Below are 24035 nucleotides of genomic sequence, written 5' to 3' on the forward strand. Positions count from 1 at the left end.
AATGGTTGAGCACGTTCTGTGTCCATTCACTACGCTCGCCAGATCAAGACTCCAGCTAGTGCGGGCGGCAGAGTTGACCGATCTCCAGTAGGAGGACGGAGTTATTCTATAACATATGACTTGCCATCTGATTGGGGTTCTTACGTTTAGTCGTCAAACAATTTCTGGTAACACTATGGACACATTCAGTTTATGTGAAGTTCAATCCGTTTGGGAGAAATCAAAATGATACAGGAGTTGCATGTGATCCATAAAGTACGAAATGTGTAGACAGAAGCGCAGAGCTGCAAAGTTTCTAAGACCATGTGCAAAACCTACGATATAAGACTCACAAAGTGATTCATACCTCTGAAGAGTGAATACGTAAGGCTCACGATGGACAAGCTAACTGAATACTGCCTTCTGGCGTCAAATACTTATAAGTTAGACCTCGTCAATAACAGCAGATGTATGAAGTGTGAGGTTAGGTTAGGTTGAACTGGCCGGTCCACGAGAACCTCACATAAAAACCAGGACCTATGTTATAAAATAACTCCGTCCTCTTGGCAAATACTAGAAGCTTCCTAGGACTTAAGCCACTTCCTGCCCCTAGATCTGACAGCTGTATCACTCCTAGTAGCTGTAGTCTTAGCCTGGCAAGCGCAGGGCACGAGCGCAGAACGTGACCGATCGCTGCGATCACTGACCAAGCCTAGTAGGAAATGCGAGCTGCAGGAAGAAATGGTTGAGCACGTTCTGTGTCCATTCACTACGCTCGCCAGATCAAGACTCCAGCTAGTGCGGGCGGCAGAGTTGACCGATCTCCAGTAGGAGGACGGAGTTATTCTATAACATATGACTTGCCATCTGATTGGGGCTCTTACGTTTAGTCGTCAAACAATTTCTGGTAACACTATGGACACATTCAGTTTATGTGAAGTTGTTGTTGTTATTGTACCGATAAGGACAATCCTCGAAGGACTTGGGGAGTGCTATCCATGTTGGTGGTCCTTTTCCGGATGCAGATCCGGTATGTTCCGACAACAAGCACCATTAAGGCACCTACCTTCTCGGAAACGATTTATTGTGATCACATGAGACATTCAAGGCTATACCACCCTCCCAACCCTAGATCGATGAGGAACTTTGGGTCGACAGAGCCTCGGTTGTTAAAGTAACAGTACGCCACGGGTACGTGAGGTTGACAATTGGGTTGGAGAAGCTATATTTGGCGCTGGCAACACCTTGAAAGGGTTGCTTTACACAACCCCTTAAATCAATTTGGTATTTTAGTGGCCTCTTACGACATGCATACCTGCCCGTGTATATTCTGAGCTCACTAACGCACTGGGGGGTTTTATTGACCTGCGAGTTCAACCTAACCTAACCATCCTAACGTACACGAACGCTTGCACATCAAACTTCATGAGTATTTGACACTTACGCCTTTTTTCTTTGCTCTTACAGAAAAAGCGTCCTCAGTATGTTCGTCCTCATCCACGCCGCATGCCGTTAGTACGAGTAGTGAGAATCATCGTAGCTTGAGCAAATGTTTAAGCGGTAAGTTCACTCATCTATAGGATATTTTATGCACTATTTCTTCTCACAAGAATATAATTTTCCTGCAATAATAAATCACACGATTATAAAAGCATAGATTAAAACCAAATACATTCATTTATGTCAAATTGTGTACTAATAAGCTCACCTGCGAAAGTTTTATAGCCGGTTTTGTGCAGCTTTTTATAGCACAGTTGAGACAATCACCATTCAAACAATAAAACTCGTATGTTGCACGAATAAGGCGATAGAGTGCGTCAAGTTAAGGGTTGATACAAACACTAGCCAATAACAAAAACAATGTCTAAATAACCTAAGAATATGGCAGCTGCGAAAAGAAATGATTTCGAAAAGAAGTCCTTTCATTAATGTTCTCTTGAAAGATTTGCAGAGGGAAAATGGACACTTTAGGGTATATTGTTCACCATCGACTTTGAGCCTCGGTTTGAACTTAAAAACTTCAGGTGCACATCCAGTTTCTGAATCTATGGGTCATACTGAGTAATATTGCCCATGGGACCATAGGTCTGAAATGCATTTCGAGCCTCCCTAATCAAGTGAGAAAATTTTATATAAAATTTTCTAACAAAATTAGATTCAGAAATTAGATGTACCTTTTTAACAATAAATTTGACCCGCTCTAATATACAGTGATACAAACAGAACCACTCTCACAATAACGGGCTAGGAATCTATCTTATAGTATGGTGAGAAGTATTTTTGATGACACTGCCTGGTGAAAGGTAGCAATGTGACAATTCTATCCTCCTTCGTTGTTAAGCGAATTAATCATATTCAAGGAAAGTTATTCAAGTTTTTAATATTTCCTAACCAATGCAGATATGTATAGAAGTAACAGTATATGCTTAAGAATTGGGTGAGGTACTCGTCTGGAGAGGTATATAACCGCTTCAAATATATCAAGACATCCTTTCTTTCCTCAGCGAACGATGTTATCGGTAGTGTTCCAGAAAAAACCTGTTAAAGTGAGCATAACCCCTTCGCGGGCTCCTAAAAATGTGTTGCCTAGCCTAACCATCATTATATTAATCATAGTGCAGATTGGCCTCTTTTTTTCTCTCCGTTTCTGATAATGCCAACTGCATAACATGGTTTAGTTTATGATCTGCAAGCGCACAGTCCTGCTGTTGTACTGGCAGTCTCATTAACAGTGGAAGCGATAGGGAGGGTGATTTCTGGCATGTCCGTGCAAGAACGAGTGAGTGTCATTCAAACTTGTGATGCTCCGCGAGCTATTTGCACCTTTCTTTAACCTTATACTTTGGATACCTGTGGATAAGGTAGGCTCTCAGGGGATCAGATATTTCGGTACCTTTTAAGACCGTTCTTGTGCTTCTATCCTGTTATCAAATCTGGCTGAGTTAAAAGCATTTTTGATGTTCAGCGTAACTCTCGCAAAGAAGTGCTTTTTGGACAGAGTTGGTAATTGAAAAGTAAAATCCACCTCTCGACAAACAAAAGTCATGCTCTACAAGTCGCTCATCATACCTCTCCTAATGTATGGTTTAGAAAAATCAACGTTATCGAGAGAAGATGATATGTCTTTTGAAGTGGTGGAGTTTAAAAGTTTCGCTGGCTAGGTCAAGTTATGCGAATTGACAGAGACGCTCCTGCCAAGAAATATTTTCATTGACACTCGCATTTGAAAGAAGAGGAAAAGGGTAGGCGCAGGTGGTGCTCCCAATTGACGTCAGTTATCGCGAAGCAGGAATAGTTTGGGCGACTTGTTACAAAACGGCCAAAATCGCTTGACGGTTAAGCGACACCTCAATGGCCGCAGTTTGACGCGGATTCACAAAATGATCAAAGAGATGGCCGAGACTTGGTTCTTCCATGTGATTAGAAATAACAAACTACCTTGCTGCCTTTCATCGGGGAAGATCATTGATTGGAAGTGCTTGTAGTACATGTGCAATAAAAGCTCCTGGCAGTCATTTGCAGTTAGCCTAATTGCCTCAACAGCAATCAAGTCCTTTACAGGATTCTTACTACACAGGGATGGTTTGAGCTGTTCTTCATTGAATGGTTCCAAGTTGATATTTTCTGGGATATTATTCTCATCTGTCTGAGTGGTTTGTTTTTTTTTTTATGCTGTGTTAATCCTTATCTCTAGGGGGATGGAGCTTATTTGATATTATAATTTTGCTGACGTCATTTTCAGGCTATTTTTTCATTATTCTAAATTCTGTCTGCATAAAGCTGCCCATAATGGTTTACCTTATGCATACTAGAGAGAGGCGTTCACAAAAAAACCCCTGCAACTGACGTTGAGGCGGATCTTCATTTGCCGACCTAGTTCTCCGAGGCTTTGTTGAGTTTTTCATTCAAGTATGGTTTGCAGTGGCGGGCCGGAAGCCCAACGTACAACCCGCTCAGCGGGGATGAACATATTATATGCACATTTATATAGCGAGCCGCTTGATCCAAGGCATAGGTCCGCTTGCAGCCGCACTTCGTAGTGGACAGACGCTGCCGATGAAAGATCCCCCAACTAGTCCTTAAACTGATTATGCAAAAGTGGTCTAGCCAGGTTGTCGCCTTCTCAAATTAGCTCTCCAGTAAACATCCGGCCGCAAGCGACCGGAAGTAGTGAGCTGCTTGAACCGCATGCAAAGAATCGCTCTGGACATTCCCAGATGAATGGCGGGCAGAAGCTTTCCCCCACTTTCATGGACTTCTACACACAGCTCCACCCTCCATAAAGTAAGTAAATACCAGTGCTGTATAGGTCGTAACGTGTCACGTTGATCAAAAATTTTCCGAAATTATTAAATCTATATATATAAAACACAGTAGTGTTAGTTACACTACGCATAACTCAAGAACGGATTAACCGATTTAGCTGAAAATTGGTGGAGAGGTAGCTTAGAATCAGGAAACGGACATAGGATACCTTTTATCCCATTCTGGCTGAGGTCTTGAGATCAAAACGTGGACCTGGGTAATCCTGAGATGTGTTTGTACAATATGGGTATCAAATGGAAGCTGTTTAGGAGTACTTTGATACTGGGTATTTTTCGTACCCCTGGGTGACTAGGGTCTCGAGATATAGGCCAAAACGTGGACCCGGGCACCCCTAGAATGTGTTTATACAATATGGATATCAAATGAAAGCTGTTGATGAGTGCTTTAGTACAGGGTAGTTTTCATACCTATTGGTGACTAGGGTCTCGAGATATAGGCCAAAACGTGGACCCGGGCACCCCTAGAATGTGTTTATACAATATGGATATCAAATGAAAGCTGTTGATGAGTGCTTTAGTACAGGGTAGTTTTCATACTTATTGGTGACTAGGGTCTCGAGATATAGGCCAAAACGTGGACCCGGGCACCCCTAGAATGTGTTTATACAATATGGATATCAAATGAAAGCTGTTGATGGGTGATTTAGTACAGGGTAGTTTTCATACCTATTGGTGACTAGGGTCTCGAGATATAGGCCAAAACGTGGTCCCGGGCACCCCTAGAATGTGTTTATACAATATGGATATCAAATGATAGCTGTTAATGAGTGCTTTAGTACAGGGTAGTTTTCATACCTATTAGTGACTAGGGTCTCGAGATATAGGCAAAAACATGGATCAGGGTAACAATAGGGTGTGTTTTTACATTATGGGTATCAAATTGAAGCTGTTGATGAGTGCTATAGTACAGGGTAGTTTTCATACCTATTGGGTCTGGAGATATAGGCCAAAACATGGACCCGGATATCCCTAGAATGTGTATGTATTATGGATATCAAATGAAAGCTGTTGCTGAGAGCTTTAAGGTAATTTTCATTGTGATATTCGATTTAGTCGCATCAACCTGGCAAAAATGATAAATATGCATGCGAAGCCGAAATAGAGACATGAATTAATAATACCCACATACCTATTTACTAACGTCCTATTCGATTTGCCAGAAATTTGGTATATAAATTTGCCTATACTAGTATTTACGATGCTTTTTTCCGGGAAGTAGACCAGAGACGGACTGGGACTGTGATTAGGACTAGGACTGAGACTGAGACTGGGGCTGAGACTCGGAGTGGGACTGGGACTGAGACTCGGAATAAGACTGGAACAAATTACATACCACCCTCTGGGACTGGCAATAAGATATGAAGAAGAATTAGAAAAACTTAAGAGAAGAGAAAAGAGAGAAGGGGACTGAGAAAGAGATAGAATGGGACGAAGATGGAGATAGATGAAGCGAAAAATACGGAGGGAGGAGTGAATACAAAGATTAGGAAAAGTTTAAAGGGGCGAGGGCAGAGTTAGACGGAAAAAGCTTATTAAAATGTATGCAGATAAACCAAATTTAGGGCAGAACGGCAGACGTTGCCGGATCTGCTAGTAAATTATAAAATTAAAAATTGCTTCAAATAAATGTTCTCATACATTTAAAACAATAAGGGCAATCCTCGCTTAATTCATACAAAAGTAACCATTCTTGTTGTTGCAGCAGTCATTCGCTTCATTCAATAGGTGAGATGTTTAACAAATCGTCATCAAAATCCTCTAACGGGAGAACAAGGAACTTGCAGCTTCAACAGGGTTGGTCCTAAGAGATTTGGGTGTTACAGGCGCTGGTTGCATATTACAATTGGTGTCGCGTGGGGCCGTATTTGAAGCACTGATAAAACAATAACAACAACAGTCTAACCGCACCTGGCTGATATTCCAAAGATGAATTCTCTCCTGCATGCTAGTCCTTGGCGTCCTCATTCGATGTCTGGAGTGCGTTGGTACGACAGTGGTGTGACAAGCTTCGGGTCTACCAATACACGAAATGCACTGAAGAACCTGTAGGCTGCTGAAAACTATTTCATCATTGTTTCCAGTTAATATTCTGGTTATTATTCCGGCAATTCCTGCACCGTTGCATACCTTTCTTTATACTAAATAACTAATAGTCGCTTCTGTGATTTAACTCACTTAACGATCACAATCTCGAAGCTAATTACCAATTCCCAATTACATAATTAAGTAATGAGTATGACGTTTGTAAATGATTAACATTATTTAGTAAGAGATTTTAGAAAGCAGTTGAGATTCTCATCAGCAAATCGATATGTATCAATGATGTCATTAAGTAGTTAAGCTAAACTAATCGCCGATTATAATAATCCCCCTGAAAGCCACTTCAAGTGCGTGAATATCAATAGAGGAACTCGATGAGAGTGTGGATTATTTTGAGTATTTTTGACGGACTTAATGTAAGTACGTACGAGCGGCAGATAGCTCAACGCGTGGACACACAGCGGGGCAGTACAGTGGGAAAGTTTGTAAACAATTGTCAAGTTGATTTGATTAACACATTGCTACTGTAAACATACAAGCAAAAAATCACAACAACACTACAACAACATATTAACACAGCATCATACACTTAAGTGCACTTCAGCGCTAATCCTATTAAAAATGGCATGAAACAGACGTTCAGTGACAGTTGACTTTATGCACGGAGCTGAAACACCCCAAAAGAAGTCAAAATAGAGTTTGGCATAAGCGTAAACACACGCACACGAACATTCTTTGTAAGTCACATTAGATAGCATGATGCTACTGCTATTACTTTGTTGTTGTTGTTGTCATTTATGGCATTAGCGCCGGCGCTTCAAACATATTGTTCTGGAACAATGTAGCTAATCGACGAGATCATATAAAATGATCAAAACTCAATTGTAAGGCAAGCTGGCACGCGAACACGAGTACGAAAAAGGGGGTTGATTGGTTCGTTGGTTGCTCGAATTGGTTGCATTAGCTGGTGAATTGGTTTTCGTGGGAAAATGTGGAAATCTTGATGAGAGCTTTGTGTGGGCATAAAACAAAATGTACAACAATTAATAAAAATGTGCATATGAGTAATAAATTAAGGTGAATTGATTTGTTGAAGTGGAATGTGAGAGCTCGTGTGCGAATTACTTAGTGACAGCGTGATTGCGCAGAAATTTATGTGAGTTGTTGCAATGTGCTTAAAAGGTTTTTTTTTGAGATTTATGAGCAGGAATTACTAAATATCAGTAAAGTGATGTTATGTGAAAAATTTCATACTTTGATTAAAGCAATATAATTAAGATCATCCATAAGCCTATTTTTCAATAGGTATAAAAAAGTCCCCACGTTGGACGGTAACTCGTGTCGATCTTGGATTTTCAAGCGGCGCTTCAAAAGGGCCAGGAAGCAACCCTCGGACTGGGAGCTCTAGAAGTTGGATTTGGGGATTTTGAAATATGAATTATGGATAGCCAAACGGGATTTGCGGAGAAGATTCCGTTTCTACTATATTGAGCAGCTAGAAAACCTCCATACTCTTAGTGAACGATCACTAACCAGATGCACTTTTTACGCAAGGACGTCGACCTGCACCTCCGGCGATTCTTGGCACTGCAGTAACAAATGTCCACCTACGGTAATGCCATTTATTATTTCAAAGTCTACAAGTATCTGGAGTCCGGCTGGCATTATTCCCACGCAACTTAAAGTGTTTTGCTAGACGTGCTCAGTCTTGTTGATTGGCTGAATCTGAAAAGAAAGGAAATACATATTGTGACGATTATTACCATCTCTAAGCAATACTACCATCACTAAGCCGATACTAAGCAGCCAATCGTATGTACGTAAACAAATCAGTCGTCTTTTACACACATGCATACAAGCCAGCGGAGAGATACTCCCAAACGCATGTCATCATCTGCCGACGTAGTACTCACATATACACACGCATATAGCTACAAACTACAAATATACATGTATATGGTTGGTAACCAAGCATGAAGTTCACGAAATTACTAAACCTTAGGAGAAATGGGTGAAAGAGGAAACCGAGAGTATAAAAGCAGCGCAAGCTGAGGCATGACTAAGCAGTTTGATTTAAACACGCAATTAGTTCTGAAGTAAGAGTTATTGTGAAGTACTCTCAAAGTAGTCTAATAAAGACCATTTTACATTGGAGTTATTTATTCAACAGTCTAGCGATTCGAACGTTAGCAGAAGGTTTGGAATAAGCGGAATTTCCCTAAATTCATTACAGTGTGATATACTTCTTTTAAGGCTTCCTTGATTGGGGCAATATCTCTGTTTCGTTCCGGTAAGGAGAATATTTTGAACAGGGAACTTTCTCGAAGGTCCAATGTGAGAATAGAAAGACGTGGGTTGCCACGTACTGTTGCAGGTCGCCGATAGGAAAGGTGAAGTTTAGCCAAGACTTGTTACTTACTTACTTAATTGGCGCTTAACCGTTTAAACGGTTATGGCCGTCCAACAAGGCGCGCCAGTCGCTCCTCCTCTCTGCGAATCGGCGCCAATTGGTCACACCAAGGGAGTTTAAATCGTTTTCCACGTGGTCCTTCCAACGGAGTGGGGGCCGCCCTCTACCTCTGTTTCCATAGGCGGGTTCCGATAGAAACACTTTCTTGGCCGGAGCGTCATCTTTCATTCGCATAAGCCAATACTTGTACACTGTCTTAATGAAATGGTTGTCAAGGCGAATCAATTCTATGCAGTGCTGTGCCTTATTTAGCATTGAATGTCATACATACCATATGTCAACACGTTTGTAGCCCGTTGGTTGATCAGATTTCAGATATGGGATATGCGCTCTCTTTCTTTGTTCACTCCAGCATTTTATTTGATTATTTTATTTAGCTTTGACTTCATTCCAGGTTAGGTTGAACTGGCCGGTCCATGAGGACTTCACATAGATTGAATGAGTCCGTAGTGTTAGACTTTATCCCAGATAGGACAGACTATTATGAATCGAACAATATCTCCAATGCAAGTGTCAACACTGTCATTTCCTCGAAAGAGGACTGGGAGGAAGGACTCATTTAGGGCAGTGAACTAGTTAATTGCTTCACAGATTGGTTGAAATCGTAGGGTATGGCTGGTTATTTAGTTATCCGATTATTGTTATGTATTCAAAGTGGAAGTTGGCGCTATTAAAGATGTTATAAATCTCACTGTAGCAGGCATCTTGCCGAAGCGTGCAGTCAGTAAGCTCGGCTAAGAAGCCGTCCGTCAGTCGTCACAAAGATATAGAGTTGAAAAGGAAACGAGGCAGAGGTAGGAAAAGAGCTTGGCATGTATCCGCGAGGCAATGAAACTGGTTTATTTTTTCTGACAAATATTTTGCTGCGAAATCCTGCGTGGATCTGCAGCTGGATTGAGGATTCAAAGCTCCGAAGGGCTTCTTTCCGGCAGTCATCTGTTAAAAGCGACAAAACCACTTTTAAGAGGCTTAAGTGGGGAAGGGGGACTTTTATAATAAGGGAGCTCAGTGCAAGGAAAATAATGATGTGAACCTAATCAAATGTACCTCTACCATAGTTCGTTCAGCGGGATGGTCCAATTTATTCCCATTTTGATGAACTGAAATAATTGTAACGCGTCCTGAAAATACCAGAATCGAGATGTTCCAGGCCTTCAAATGTAAGGCTAAGATATGGATCCTCCCAGTTTTAGCATCAGAACCTAAATATACCTACAAGAAATCGAAAGATAGCTCGCTCGACATTACATCCTCTGAATCAAAAATGAGGCTGTCGGTATGCTGGAAAATTAGGCGCTTTCGCATCTCAGGCATTAAGTTTTATAAAATTTTGTAAAAGATATACAATATTTGGTGGAGAGATTTACTCTATGAAGCAGTTAGGGTGGGAGAGGGAGTGCGACTGAAGCTGAAACAGGAGTGGGACAGGAAGTAGGAACCGAAGTTTGAATAGAAGAGAAAGTTGGAGTGGAAACAGTATTAGAGATAGAAGTGGGAACTTAGTGGGAAAAGAAAAGAGAGAGGGCGAGTGTATTAGATCAGGTGAAGGAGAAAAGGACCTGTTAGAGGCAACTTTTTTTGACCATTCTTACCTAATTTTTTTATGGATTAAAATTTTAAAATTGCTTGCGTTTGGTAAAAGCAGTCCAGGGGTAGTCAGAAGTATCTATTTGAAAGTTATTTTAACATTTGGCATCATAACATCAAACATTATTGAACTTTGACCGGCCATCGTGGAAATCGAGAAAAGTTTTTCCCAAACAAATAGTTCATATTTCCATAGCGAAACTTCTAAACTGGCTATTTTCATAGTTCACAGCGAAAAATTTTCTCACATTTGGTATGAAAAATATTAATGACCATCCAGCCTTGCTTCTCACTGTTGCCATCAAAAGAAAAAAAAGAATATGCTACGCATGTAAACCTCATATGTGTATATGAATGTGTGTGTGTAGATGTTTTCATATGAATTTTTATTATATTTGTAAATATTTTTATGCATGGCCCTTTTCGCAGTTCACTAGTTTTTCGCTCTCCCCTATAAAACTCAATTGACTTAACGTGTTTTTTTTTCTTCTTTCCCAAAGTCATTATCATCCCTTGGGACCTTTTTGGTTTAGTTTTATTGCTCGTTTGCCTTCACAAGTTGGTGATTTGGTGATTTGGTGCTTGACGGTGCGTGTTAGCGTGGTGCAGGTCGTTACAGTGCCAAGCGTTTAGAGTTACGCATGTGTGTGTATGTTAGTGTTTGTGGTAAGAGAAAAAGTAGTGAGTGTCCGAGATTGCACCCGACTTGCTATCATAAATCATGTCATGTTGATTTTGTAGATAATGTTATTGGTTTAGTTTTTGTTGTAGATATGATGTGGATGATTCATGTGTAAGTTTTAGGTACATTCACTTTGATTTTGTTGGCTTTATTGCTGATGGAAACAATATGGAAAATGTTTTTGTATGCAATAAATTTCAACTTCATATATGCTGTAGGTTGATTTTGTAAGCTTTCATAAGGTGTGGAGCAAAATTGTGTCTAAAATTAAGAAGCCAGCTTTCTAGGGAGTCAATTATACTTACATAGCATAGTAGGGCACACACAGGGCTCTCACAAACAATATCTGTTCAATGGGATTTGCGTGTACTTGATTAGACTACGCAGTGCATTGCATTGCATGAAAGTCTGTTTAATTTTGATTTAAGTTTGTTATTGCAAATAGTGGCAAAATGAGCATCACTCTCAGAGTAAACCATAGTGCTTGATTGTGTTTGCGCATAATCGAATGAGCCAAGATCTCGCATTCCGGAATTGTTGTATTTGTAATCGAATTTGAAAAAAAAAAGTTTGATGATGTAGCGTTTTTGAAAATTTTCGATTTGTTACATTTCTCTCATGTTTCACTAACAGTGTTCGGAGTATTTAAAACTGTTACCTGAGTAAACGACTACGCCGGAGTACAAGTTAATTTTCGAAGTATATTTTTTCTGCCTTTTTGAAAGCGGGCGAACAACTAACATCAAATTGATTGGTGGCTTGGCAAACCTTTCGATTGTTTTTTTGCCATGAAACGTTTCTCAGCAAAAAAGTTATCTGCCTTATCAGATGCACATGGAGTCGGCCTAAAATGTGTAGGATGACCAATTAATGCTCCCATTAACATACCACATTCTATCTCCCCAGATATTTATCGCGAAAAAATTATTATTTTTATTTTCGGTTTACCATATATATTTCATGCTCTTTTAATGACAGTAGGTTTCAAGACCGGGCAGATTCCTGTAGGAATGATAATAGCGACCTGGTAACTGACGTACAGAGTGTGGGGGAAGACGAACCCGATACCCCGATCGCCGATGATGAAAAACACTCCCCGGCATCCAATATCACGGGTAAAAAATCACAAGGTGCCAAGTAATGACGGGATACCCGCCGGGCTGTTCAAACATGTAGGTGAAGAGTTGGTATAAGATAAAGAAGCAAAAAAAAGTAGGTCTTGCAGTAAATTTGGACAAGACGAAGTACTTGCTGTCATCGTGGCTTTGTAGCCACGTCACTGTTGACGGATATAAATTCGAGACTGTGAAGGATTTCATTCATTTGGGAAGCAGCATTAAAAGCAAAAACGATGCCGGCCTAAAAATCAAAAGGAGAATAACTCTTACCACCAAGTGCTTCTTTAGGCAATTGAAAAGCAAAGTCCTCTCTCAACAAACAAAATTCTCGCTCTACAAGTCACTCATCATACCTGTCCTAATGTATGGCTTGGAATCATGGAAGGTGTCGAGAGAAGATAAGATGGCTCTAGGAATATTCGAGAGAAAAGTTCTCCGGAAGGTTTATAGTCCTATCCGTGATGTCGACGGCGAGTATCGAAGGAGGTGTAATGATGAGCTATATGAGCTTTACGTAGACACGACGATAATTTAGCGATTGAAAATCCAAAGGTTTCGCTAGCTAGGGCATGTTATGCGGATGAACTAATACTCTCCGGCAGTTTGTAAACAGAGGAAAGAGAAAACCTTCACTGAGTTGGGAAAGACCGTTGGAGGAAAATTTGACCTCGCTTGGTGCTCTCAATAGGCGACTGTTATCGCAAAACAGGGTTAACTGACTTCACTGACTCAACTTGCTTCATGTTTTATGTAAAACTTTAAGAAGAACTGCATGTTGAGTTTTCTCAGAATTTACAGATCGCGCCCGGACACATTTTTTGCTTACATTTTACTCCTTCTTTTCTCATTCTGTACGAAAAAACTACAAAAACTGTGAGTAAAATTTGAAGAAACATATCTTAAGACACAAACAATGAATTCACGTCATTTTATCCAATCGTCACTTATAAACAATCAGCTTTTCATACGTATACAATAAAAACTTCAACCAAAAGATATTAGGTAGTAATACTATTTAGTTTTCAACTCGACCCAAATAAACCTTTGAGATAAAAAAATGTTGTAGGAGGACAAAGCGGAACAAAATAATCCGATTGGAATAAAGTCTGAACACTGAGTCAGCAATGAAACATATTGTAACGAATGTTAGCAGCACTGAGCGATGCTATCGTCTCTAAGCCGATGCTAAGCAGTGACGTGAATTCACATCCATAGATCAATCATTATGTATCTACATAAACGAAACAATAATTGCGTCTACACATATGTACCATGTTCGTATACGAGCAGCGGAGAATCAATGCACAAACACATGCATATATCTGAGATACTCCTATAAGTATGCAATGAGAAAAACTATAAAATTGTGCAATTGTAGTTACAGCTGAGAAGTTTGAGAGCTGCTGGACTAGTAGATTCCCGAAGCGCCTAGAAGATGCGAAGGTTGAAATCAAAGAGTATAAAAGGCGGCAATTGTAGAGGTGCTGGAATTCAGTTTGATTTGAGATTTCGATTAAGACGCTATCTAGCGAGCAAGAGCAGTATTATTTTGAATAGAAGAGTTTCATTTGAGCTATCAATCAGTTTGGTTATTAAGCAAGCTATTCGTTGCACAGTTTAAGTGTCATTGTGAAGTACTTTAATAAAGGCCATTTTTCCATTATTCAATATTGGAGTTATTTATTCAACAGTTTAGTGATTCGAACTTAGCAGAAGGGCAAATAAGAGGATTTGTAAGTAAAATTCGTTACAATTGGTGTCAGGAGAGGAATTGTTGAATAAATTCCAGAGGACAACAAGGACATGGCAAAGTTCAGTGAATTGAAGATCCAGCAACTAAAGAAGGAGTTGGAGAGCCGTGGATTGAATACAAGCGGCGTTAAACTTGAACTTCAGGCACGGCTACGAGAGGCAATGGAAGCAGAAGGAATTGATGTGGAAGAGTATGTCTTTCATCTTGATGGCGAGGAGACAACAAAAATTGAAGAGAAAAACGAAACATCGCAGACGGTTACCAGCACAGACTTGAACATGATATTGGCTGCAATATCTGCACAAACATCGACAGTAGCATCAATGTCGTCGCAAATGTCAGAAATGTCGTCACAAATGGAAGAGCAGAAGACATATATGGCATCACAACTAGAATCGCAGGAGAACCGTATAACATCGAAGATTGAAGCACAGGAAACACACATTTCTTCACAACTGGAAGAACAGAAGACGTATATGGTATCCTAACTGAAATCGCAGGAAACCCGTATAACATCACAATTGGAAGAACAGAAGACATATTTGGCATCTCAACTGGAAGCGCAAGAGGCACGTATATCTGAAATGTCGGCACAAATTTCGGAACATGTATCATCGCAGCTCTTTGTGAAACTGGAAGAGCAGGATGCAAAAACTTTACAACTCGAGGACAAAATTGATGCCGAAATAAAAGCGTTAAAAGGTCGTATGGAGCAGTTACAACTAAACCGCTCAGTTGTTTCAGCAAGCAATCCAAAGGTAAAAACACCATCATTTGACGGTTCTGTTCCTTTCCAGGTCTTCAAGCTACAGTTTGAGAAGACCGCAGCAGTGAACAACTGGAATGCGGAAGATAAAGTTGCTGCACTGTTCGTGGCATTGAAAGGGCCTGCGGCGGAAATCTTACAGACGATTCCAGAGTACGAACGGAACAGTTATGAAGCATTGATGGCTGCTGTAGAACGACGTTATGGAAGCGAGCATAGGAAACAGATATTCCAAATTGAGTTGCAAAACCGTAACCAAAGAGCGAATGAGACTTTGCAGGAGTTTGCCTCGGATGTTGAAAGGTTGGCTCATCTCGAAAATGCGTGGAATACACCGAGAGGGTAAAAATCCAGAGTTTTATTAATGGCATGCGGGACGCGGAAACGAAGCGAGCTACATACGCAAACCCAAAGCTGACATTTGCTGAAACGGTATCACATGCATTGACTCAGGAAACGGCCTCACTATTGATTAAACCAGCATACAAGCCTCATCGTGTTGAAGTGGAAAGACCAGATTGGGTAGACACAATTTTGGAAGCACTGAAGGGATCACAACAGAAAAATGCCGGAGTTATTAAATGTTTCAAGTGCGGCAACCCAGGTCATATTGCACGACATTGCAGCACCGGGGTCAATAGCTCCAACAACGTGGGCGGCCGTAAACACAGAGCTGAAGGAGATGAGCAAATCTCCAAGTCCACTCAATCGTTAAACTAAAGCGAGTCAGCCGCAAGGGGAGACAGCTGGCTCCCTCAATTGAATGCCACATAATCTCTATCTCACAAATTGGAAGAAGGTCAAACAATCTTACTGTCGGAGGACATGTGGATGGAAAGGAACGTTTACTGACTGTAGATACGGGTGCATCCCATTCCATTATTCGAGCGGATTTAGTCAACAAGAAGATAAGACCATTGCATGGAGCAAGATTGCGTACAGCCACTGGAGAAGACAGCACGGTTCTAGGAGAAGTATCATGTGAAGTCGCAATCGGGAACGTCACGGTAGTACACAATTTTATAGTGGCAGAGATTGTTGATGAAATCATAATTGGAGTGGACTTCTTAATCGACCAGGGCATCAAGATCGACATACAAAGCAAGATGATGCGATATAAGAACATGGATGAACCACATAATTTCGGCTACAAGAGAGGCTACAGCAGTAAACGAGTGCTGGTGGAAGAGAGTCAGCAAATACCACCAAAATCAGAAGCAGTCATCTGGGCAAAGGTTGATGGAGATTGTGGAACAAACAAATTGTGGGTTGTCGAAGCAGCAAATAAATCACCACTAAACATACTTGTAGGAAAAATCCTGGCTATGACAAAATAAGATGGACGTATTCCGGCAAGAGTACTCAATGAGTTCAAGTCACCACTCAAACTGACTAAAGTGGCTATTTTGGGAAGATGCCAAGAGGCTGAAGTAGTTATTAACTGTGAACAGCTCCAGGAACACGTTTCAGCTAGTAATACTGATCTTTCAAATGACATCACGGCATGGAGGCAAGGGCTAGAGGAAGCATATCAGAGTAAGGCAAAACAACTGCTTCTAAAGTACGCGAACATATTTGACCAGGATGGTTCTAAACCAGGCCGCACCAACGTTGTGAAACATCAAATTGACACTGGAGATGCGAGACCGATCCGTCAAGCTCCACGTATTGTTCCACTGGCGAAGCGGGAAGTTGTGAGTCAAATCATTCAAGAAATGAGCGACAGCGGCGTCATCGAACCATCGCTAGTCCATGGAGTTCACTGGTAGTACTTGTAAAGAAGAAGGATGCAAAAATGAGGTTTTGCGTGGACTACCGGACGTTGAATGATGTAACGAAAAAGAATAGCTACACATTGCCAAGAATTGACGACACTCTGGACTCGCTATCTGGTACGAAATGGTTTTCCACGCTGGACTTGAAAAGCGGCTACTGGCAAGTGGAGGTGAAGGAGGAAGATAAAGGGAAAACAGCCTTCAGTGTCGGTGATGGTTTTGGCAATTTAGAGTGATGCCTTTTGGACTTTGTAATGCACCAGCTACTTTTGAGAGACTCAAGGACCAGGTACTGAAAGGACTACATTAGAAAACATGCTTGGTGTACCTGGACGACATCATCGTATTGGGCAAGAATTTTGATGAACATCTTAGGAACTTGGAGGAAGTTTTCCAAAGAATAGCTGGCGCTGGTCTGAAGTTAAGTCCCAACAAGTAAGAAAGGCTAAGTTCGGGTGCAACCGAACATTACATACTCAGTTGAGAGCTGTGGAGACAAAGTAAAGGAAAATCACCATGTTGTAAAAAGAACCTAAGGTAACCCTGGAATGTGTTTGTATAACATGTGTATCAAATGGAAGGTATTAAAGAGTATTTTAAGAGGAAGTGGGCCATAGTTATATAGATGGACGCCATTTAGGGATATCGCCATAAACGTGGACCAGGCCTGACTCTAGAATTTGTTTGTACGATATGGGTATCAAATGAAATGTGTTAATGACAATTTTAAAAGGGAGTGGGCCTAAGTTCTATAGGTGGACGTCTTTTCGAGATATCGCCATAAAGGTGGACCAGGGGTGACTCTAGAATTTATTTTGTACGATATGGGTATCAACTGAAAGGTATTAATGAGTATTTTAAAAGGGCGTGGGCCTAAGTTCTATAGATGGACGCCTTTTCGAGATATCGCCATAAAGATGGACCAGGGGTGACTCTAGAATTTGTTTGTACGATATGAGTATCAAATGAAAGGTGTTAATGAGTATTTTAAGAGGGCGTGGGCCTTAGTTCTATATGTGGACGCCTTTTCGGAATATCGTTATAAAAGTGGACCTGGGTTGACTCTAGAATGCGTTTGTACAATATGGGTATCAAACGAAAGGTGTTAATAAGTGTTTTAAAAGGGAGTGGGCCTTAGTTCTATGGGTGGACGCCTTTTCGGGATATCGACATAAACGTGGACCAGGGGTGACTCTAGAATGCGTTTGTACAATATGGGTATCAAACGAAAGGTGTTAATAAGGGTTTTAAAAGGGAGTGGGCCTTAGTTCTATGGGTGGACGCCTTTTCGGGATATCGCCATAAAGGTGGACCAGGGGTGACTCTAGAATGCGTTTGTACGATATGGGTATCAAATTAAAGGTATTAATGAGGGTTTTAAAAGGGAGTGGCCCTTAGTTGTATATGTGAAGGCGTTTTCAAGATATCGACCAAAATGTGGACCAGGGTGATCCAGAACATCATCTGTCGGGTACCGCTAATTTATTTATATATGTAATACCACGAACAGTATTCCTTCCAAGATTCCAAGGGCTTTTGATTTCGCCCGCAAAACTTTTTCATTTTCTTCTACTTAATATGGTAAGTGTCACGCCCATTTTACCAAGTTTTTTTCTAAAGTTATATTTTGCGTCAATAGACCAATACAATTACCATGTTTCATCCCTTTTTTCGTCGGACGGACGGACGGACATGGCTCAATCGAATTTTTTTTCGATGCTGATGATTTTGATATATGGAAGTCTATATCTATCTCGATTCCTTTATATCTGTACAACCAACCGTTGTCCAATCAAAGTTAATATACTCTGTGAGCTCTGCTCAACTGAGTATAAAAAGTGTGCGCTGTTTAAAAAGGAAGTAAATTATTTCGGTCACAAGGTAACGACAGATGACCTCTGCACTGCGAACGAAAAGATAGAGGCTGTAAAGGATTGGCCAAGACCACAGAACCTACATGCATTAAGAAGTTTCCTTGGGCTGTGCACATATTACCGCCGATTTGTACCAAATTTTTCCAGCGGAGCCCATAGCCTCCTTGAGCTTACAAGAAAAAATAAAGCTTTTGATTGGAAGAAGGAGCAAGAAGTGGCTTTCCAAACATTGAAGGAGCGTTTGTGCACTGTCCCAATGTTAGCATATCCGATTCCAGGAGCAACATTTATTCTAGATACAGATGCGAGTGGATATGCTATAGGAGGCGTTTTATCACAACTGGTCGATGGACAGGAGAAGGTAGTTGCATATTACAGCCGTTCGATTGGAAAACCAGAGACGAACTAATGCGTTACGCGGAGAGAGCTGTTGGCATTGGTTGAGTGCGTTAAACATTTTCACAAATACCTCTACGGCCAGCGATTCCGTGTCAGGACAGATCACGCAGCCTTAAAATGGCTTCTGCAGTTCCGTAATCCGGAAGGACAATTGGCACGGTGGATCGAGCGGCTACAAAGCTATGACTTTTCCATTGAGCATCGAAAAGGTAGTACCCATGGAAATGCCGATGCAATGTCACGAAGACCATGTGTTTTGGAATGCAAGCACTGTTCAAAAGCCGAGGCTAAAGAAGACATTATAGATATCCGGCTAATGACTATAACATGGACAGATGAATGGGACAAGGAACAGCTAAGAAAGTGTCAGCTAGAAGATACAGATCTGTTACGTGTTATGCAAGGGCTCGAACGAAATGAAAGACCAAACAGAGAAGAGATGTCAGCAGAGAGTCCCATTGCGAAGTCATATTGGGCACAGTAGAACAGTTTAGAATTGATATTCGGTTGCCTTCATCGAGTATGGGAGAGTGAGGATGGTAAATGCAAGAAGAAACTGATAGTTGTTCCCAGAAAGAGGATTCCTGACGTGCTAGCGAGCTGCATAATGGTCCAAGTGGAGGTCATCTTGGAATCAAGAAGACGCTCGAGAAGATTAAACGGAGATTCTATTGGGTTGGTTGCCGTCAGTCGGTCACTGAGTGGATTGCGAACTGCGAGATTTGCAGCAGAGCAAAAGCGCTCAGAACCCGAAGTCATGGCCAGATGAAGCAATATAACTCAGGTGAGCTATTTGAAACGATCGCTATGGATGTCGCCGGTCCATTTCCTACTAGCAACGGCGGAAACAAATATGTACTGGTATTTATGGATTATTTCAGCAAATGGCCAGAGGTACACCCAATCCTAAATCAAAAAGCGGAAACGGTAGCAGAAGTGTTTGTAAACGATTGGGTTGCAAGGTATGGTGTACCAATGGAGTTACATTCTGACCAAGGCAGAAATTTCGAATCAGCTGTGTTCCAGGAAATGTGTAAATCATTGGGCATTCGAAAAACACGAACAACTGCATTGCATCCTCAATCCGATGGTATGGTAGAACGATTCAATAGAACTACTTAAGGAAAGTAGTAGACAAGTACCATAAAGAGTGGGATACCCGCACACCATTATTCTTGATGGCTTACCGATCAGCAGTGCATGAGGCAACGGTCCAAACCCCTGCAAAAGTAATTTTTGGCAATGACCTTAGACTGCCAGCTCATTTGAAGTTTGGGATAGATGCCAATGCGGAGAGAAATGTCATGAAATCCACTAGTGATTTGGAAGAAGAGCTAAGAGAAATACATGATCTGATAAGGCAACGAACAAAGATTATGAGTGACAAGATGAAAGCCAGATACGATAAAGCAATTAATTCAGAAGGTTTTCAGGAAGGATATTTGGTGCTGTTATACAACCCACAACGTAAAAAAGGTTTGTCCCCGAAATTGCAGTGTAATTGGGAAGGCCCATACAAAGTTGTAAAAAGGATCAACGATGTAGTGTACCGCATACAAACCATCGGTTAACCACGAACCAAAATGAAAGTGGACCATTTGGAAAGGCTGGCAACATTTAGATCGGGAAATTTGTCTGATCGGGACGATCAGACTTAGGTGGAGGGCAGTGTAACGAATGTTAGCAGCACTGAGCGATGCTATCGTCTCTAAGCCGATGGTAAGCAGTGACGTGAATTCACATCCATAGATCAATCATTATATATCTACATAAACGAAACAATAATTGCGTCTACACATATGTACCATGTACGTACAAGAGCAGCGGAGAGTCAATGCACAAACACATGCATATATCTGAGATACTCTTATAAGTATGCAATGAGAAAAACTATAAAATTGTGCAATTGTAGTTACAGCTGAGAAGTTTGAGAGCTGCTGGACTAGTAGATTCCCGAAGCGCCTAGAAGATGCGAAGGTTGAAATCAAAAGGCGGCAATTGTAGAGGCGCTGGAATTCAGTTTGATTTGAGATTTCGATTAAGACGCTATCTAGCGAGCAAGACCAGTATTATTTTGAATAGAAGAGTTTCATTTGAGCTATCAATCAGTTTGGTTATTAAGCAAGCTATTCGTTGCACAGTTTGAGTGTCATTGTGAAGTACTTTAATAAAGGCCTTTTTCCATTATTCAATATTGGAGTTATTTATTCAACAGTTTATAGATTCGAACTTAGCAGAAGGGCAAATAAGAGGATTTGCAAGTAAAATTCGTTACAATGTTGTCAAAATCGTGACATCACGCCGAGAAAATTTATTTCACAGCCAACTGTGATTTTTTGTTCTCTAATTTTTTAATGCGGGATCTGTTTGTTGGTTCATGGTGTTTGCGTATATTTTATGTACTAACTTAATTTGTGTGTGTGTTTGCCCTTATCAGCGATAGTCTATGTATGCTACGCAAATTATAATAAGTTCTATGTTTCACATGCTATGTACTGTTTTGTCATGCAATGCGCTGTAAGTATATTTAGACCTTAACACTGCGCCGTTTGACACTGAACGAAGGTCAAAACTGCTGTGGCTGCCTGCCATCGGTATCGACGCAGGGATGCAATAATTAGCGAAAAAGGGGGCGAAATTTCAGATATGGGTTTCAGTGATGGCAAATTTTTACAGACACTTTTAGTATGAAATATATAGTGCATTTTATGCGACCTATCGAAAATTTTACAGAAGTCGTAGAATAGGGTATCTAAAGACGCGTAGTTATATAAACATTAAGAGTCCAAACGCGGAAGTCAAGTTTTTCGACCCGTTCAAAAGTTATTCGCGAAAAAAGTACTACAGAGTATACAACACTGCCGAATAGCCTCCACAAAATATGAGGTAGAACAAGCATTATGGTCAGGTGAGCACAGCTGTGAACGAACAGCTGATCCACATCTTATTTGTAAACCTTAACAATGGACTTGAGAATGATTGGATAAATATTTAAACTGCTAAGCCTTTATGTATGTAGTTTGGAGTCTCGAACGCTTGCAGACCTAAACGCGAACAACATCGCGTTAGCAACTGCAACAAGGCTTAAGGTTTCGGGGCAGTTTGAGTGCAGGCCCTATGACCATAGCAGTATAGCGCCATCTAATGTCGGGCAAACGAAAAATATGTTCCCGTGTCTGCGCTTCGAAAGAGATCTTGGGCCACAATTGAGCCGGAGAGTTGGTGCTAGGGTGCAGAAATTGCAGAACAGACTATACATGTGTATGCGGATTGTTCCAAATTAATGGAAATTGTCTGGTCTGCTGTTTACTGCGGCGATACAGAAATAAGTAGATTCTACTGGCTGCCAGATTACTGCAGCGCCTTTCAGGCGCAAGTTATAGACTTGAAGAAAGAAGCAGAAGTTCTGGAGGAAGCGTGCTTAAGCTGCAGTCGCGTCAGTACATATATTGATATTCAGGCGACGATGTAGGCAATATTCTCACACAATACTTTATCAATCAGTGTTCTGGCATGCAAAGAAGCATACTGGGTTCCCGTTCATAAAAGGATAGAAGGTAACAAAAAAGCCGATAAGTTGGCAAAGGAGGGTGTAATACTCGCTGAAATGACAATAGATGTCCCAATCCGTTTGGGAAAAATCCTGCATATGATCCAACAAGCAGAAAAGGCGTGGACAAAAGTGCGGGCTGCAAAATTTCTAAGATCATGTACAAAGCCTACGATAGTAGACTCACAAAGTTACTCATATATCTGAAGAGAGAAGACTTAAGGCGCGCGATGGGCATATTAACTGAGCTCTGCCTTCTGGTGTCACATTCTAATAAGTTAGGTTTTGTAATTAACAGCAGGTGTAGGAAGTGCGAGCTGCAGGAAGAAACGATTGAGCAAGTTCTGTGTTCGTGTCCTGCGCTCGCCAGGTCGAAGTTCCAGTAATAAGGAGCAGCAGAGTTGGCAGATTTGAGGCAGCAATTAAGAAAGGCCCTAGAAAAATTTGCAAAAAGGGCGGAGTTATTTTTTAACTTGGTTGGGATTCTTCCGTTTGGTCGTCAAACAAATTCTGGTATCACTATGGACACATTCAGGCTATATGAGGTCTTTATTGACCGGCCAGTTCTACCTAACCTAAGCGTGGAGTCTCAAAAAACTGTGCACCAACTCTATACTAAGTTCGTAGTCTGAAATTATCAGCCCTTAGAGCAATTTCGCAAATTTCAAGAGATAATTTTCCAAGCCAAGAAAAATGTTCGTAATATTTGGGGCGAGGGGTTGGGACAAAGGGGAAAACTTTTAAACTGTATTATATACAGATATATTAAAGATATAGTAGTATGAAGTTTAAGAAATATGAAAGGCGCCACGCTCTTTCAGGAACCGACATTCTTTCGAAGATATGGTGACCTACAATTTTTTCTTTAAAGAACTACGCCATCGTCTTTCCCAAAACTTCATACTCCTTTATCTTTAAGGAACGTACACCCAATACTGTCTAAAGTAAATTTTTAAAGATTTCGCCTTATGTCCTTAAACTAAGTATAGTCAAAGAACATACCCGGCAAATGGGTGAGTGAAACGAAAAGCAAAAGGCAAAGGAGAGGGCAGTAGGGAACGTGAGAGAAAAGAAATGGGAAGGGGGAAGATAATGATTAGAAAAAGCGATAGAGTGAAGGGAGAATGAAAGATGGGAAGGGAAGACGCAAATAAAGTACAAGAAGAGATAAAAGAGAGTAGGAGTAGAAGGGTGGAGCCAAAGTAAGGGTGTAATCGGACATTACATACTCAGTTGAGAGCTGTGGAGACAAAGTAATGGAAAATCACCAAGTTGCAAAAATAACCTAGGGTTACCCTGGAATGTGTTTGTATGACATGTGTATCAAATGGAAGGTATTAAAGAGTATTTTAAGAGGAAGTGGGCCATAGTTCTATAGATGGACGCCATTTAGGGATATCGCCATAAAGGTGTACCAGGCCTGACTCTAGAATTTGTTTGTACGATATGGGTATCAAATGAAAGGTATTAATGAGTATTTTAGAAGGGCGTGGGTTAAGTTCTATAGATGGACGTCTTTTCGAGATATTGCCATAAAGATGGACCAGGGGCGACTCTAGAATTTGTTTGTACGAAAAAGGTGTTAATGAGGATTTTAAGAGGGCGTGGGCCTTAGTTCTATATGTGGACACCTTTTCGAGATATCGCCATAAAGGTTGGCCAAGGGTGACTCTAGAATTTATTTTGTACGATATGGGTATCAAATGAAAGGTATTAA

The 24035-nt window shown here is 40.9% G+C and overlaps 1 protein-coding gene across 1 annotated transcript in view; it reads left to right on the forward strand.

Moving 5' to 3' along the window:
- The window catches only part of Ets65A (DNA-binding protein D-ETS-3), a 211185-nt gene that overhangs the window by 22756 nt on the left and 164394 nt on the right, over positions 1 to 24035 (forward strand). Inside the window, 1 exon segment of the mRNA XM_067792498.1 lies at positions 1447 to 1539. Coding sequence (XP_067648599.1) covers positions 1447 to 1539 — 93 coding nt within the window.

Source organism: Eurosta solidaginis, chromosome 5, assembly GCF_040869045.1.
Source record: "Eurosta solidaginis isolate ZX-2024a chromosome 5, ASM4086904v1, whole genome shotgun sequence".
Taxonomy (NCBI): domain Eukaryota; kingdom Metazoa; phylum Arthropoda; class Insecta; order Diptera; family Tephritidae; genus Eurosta; species Eurosta solidaginis.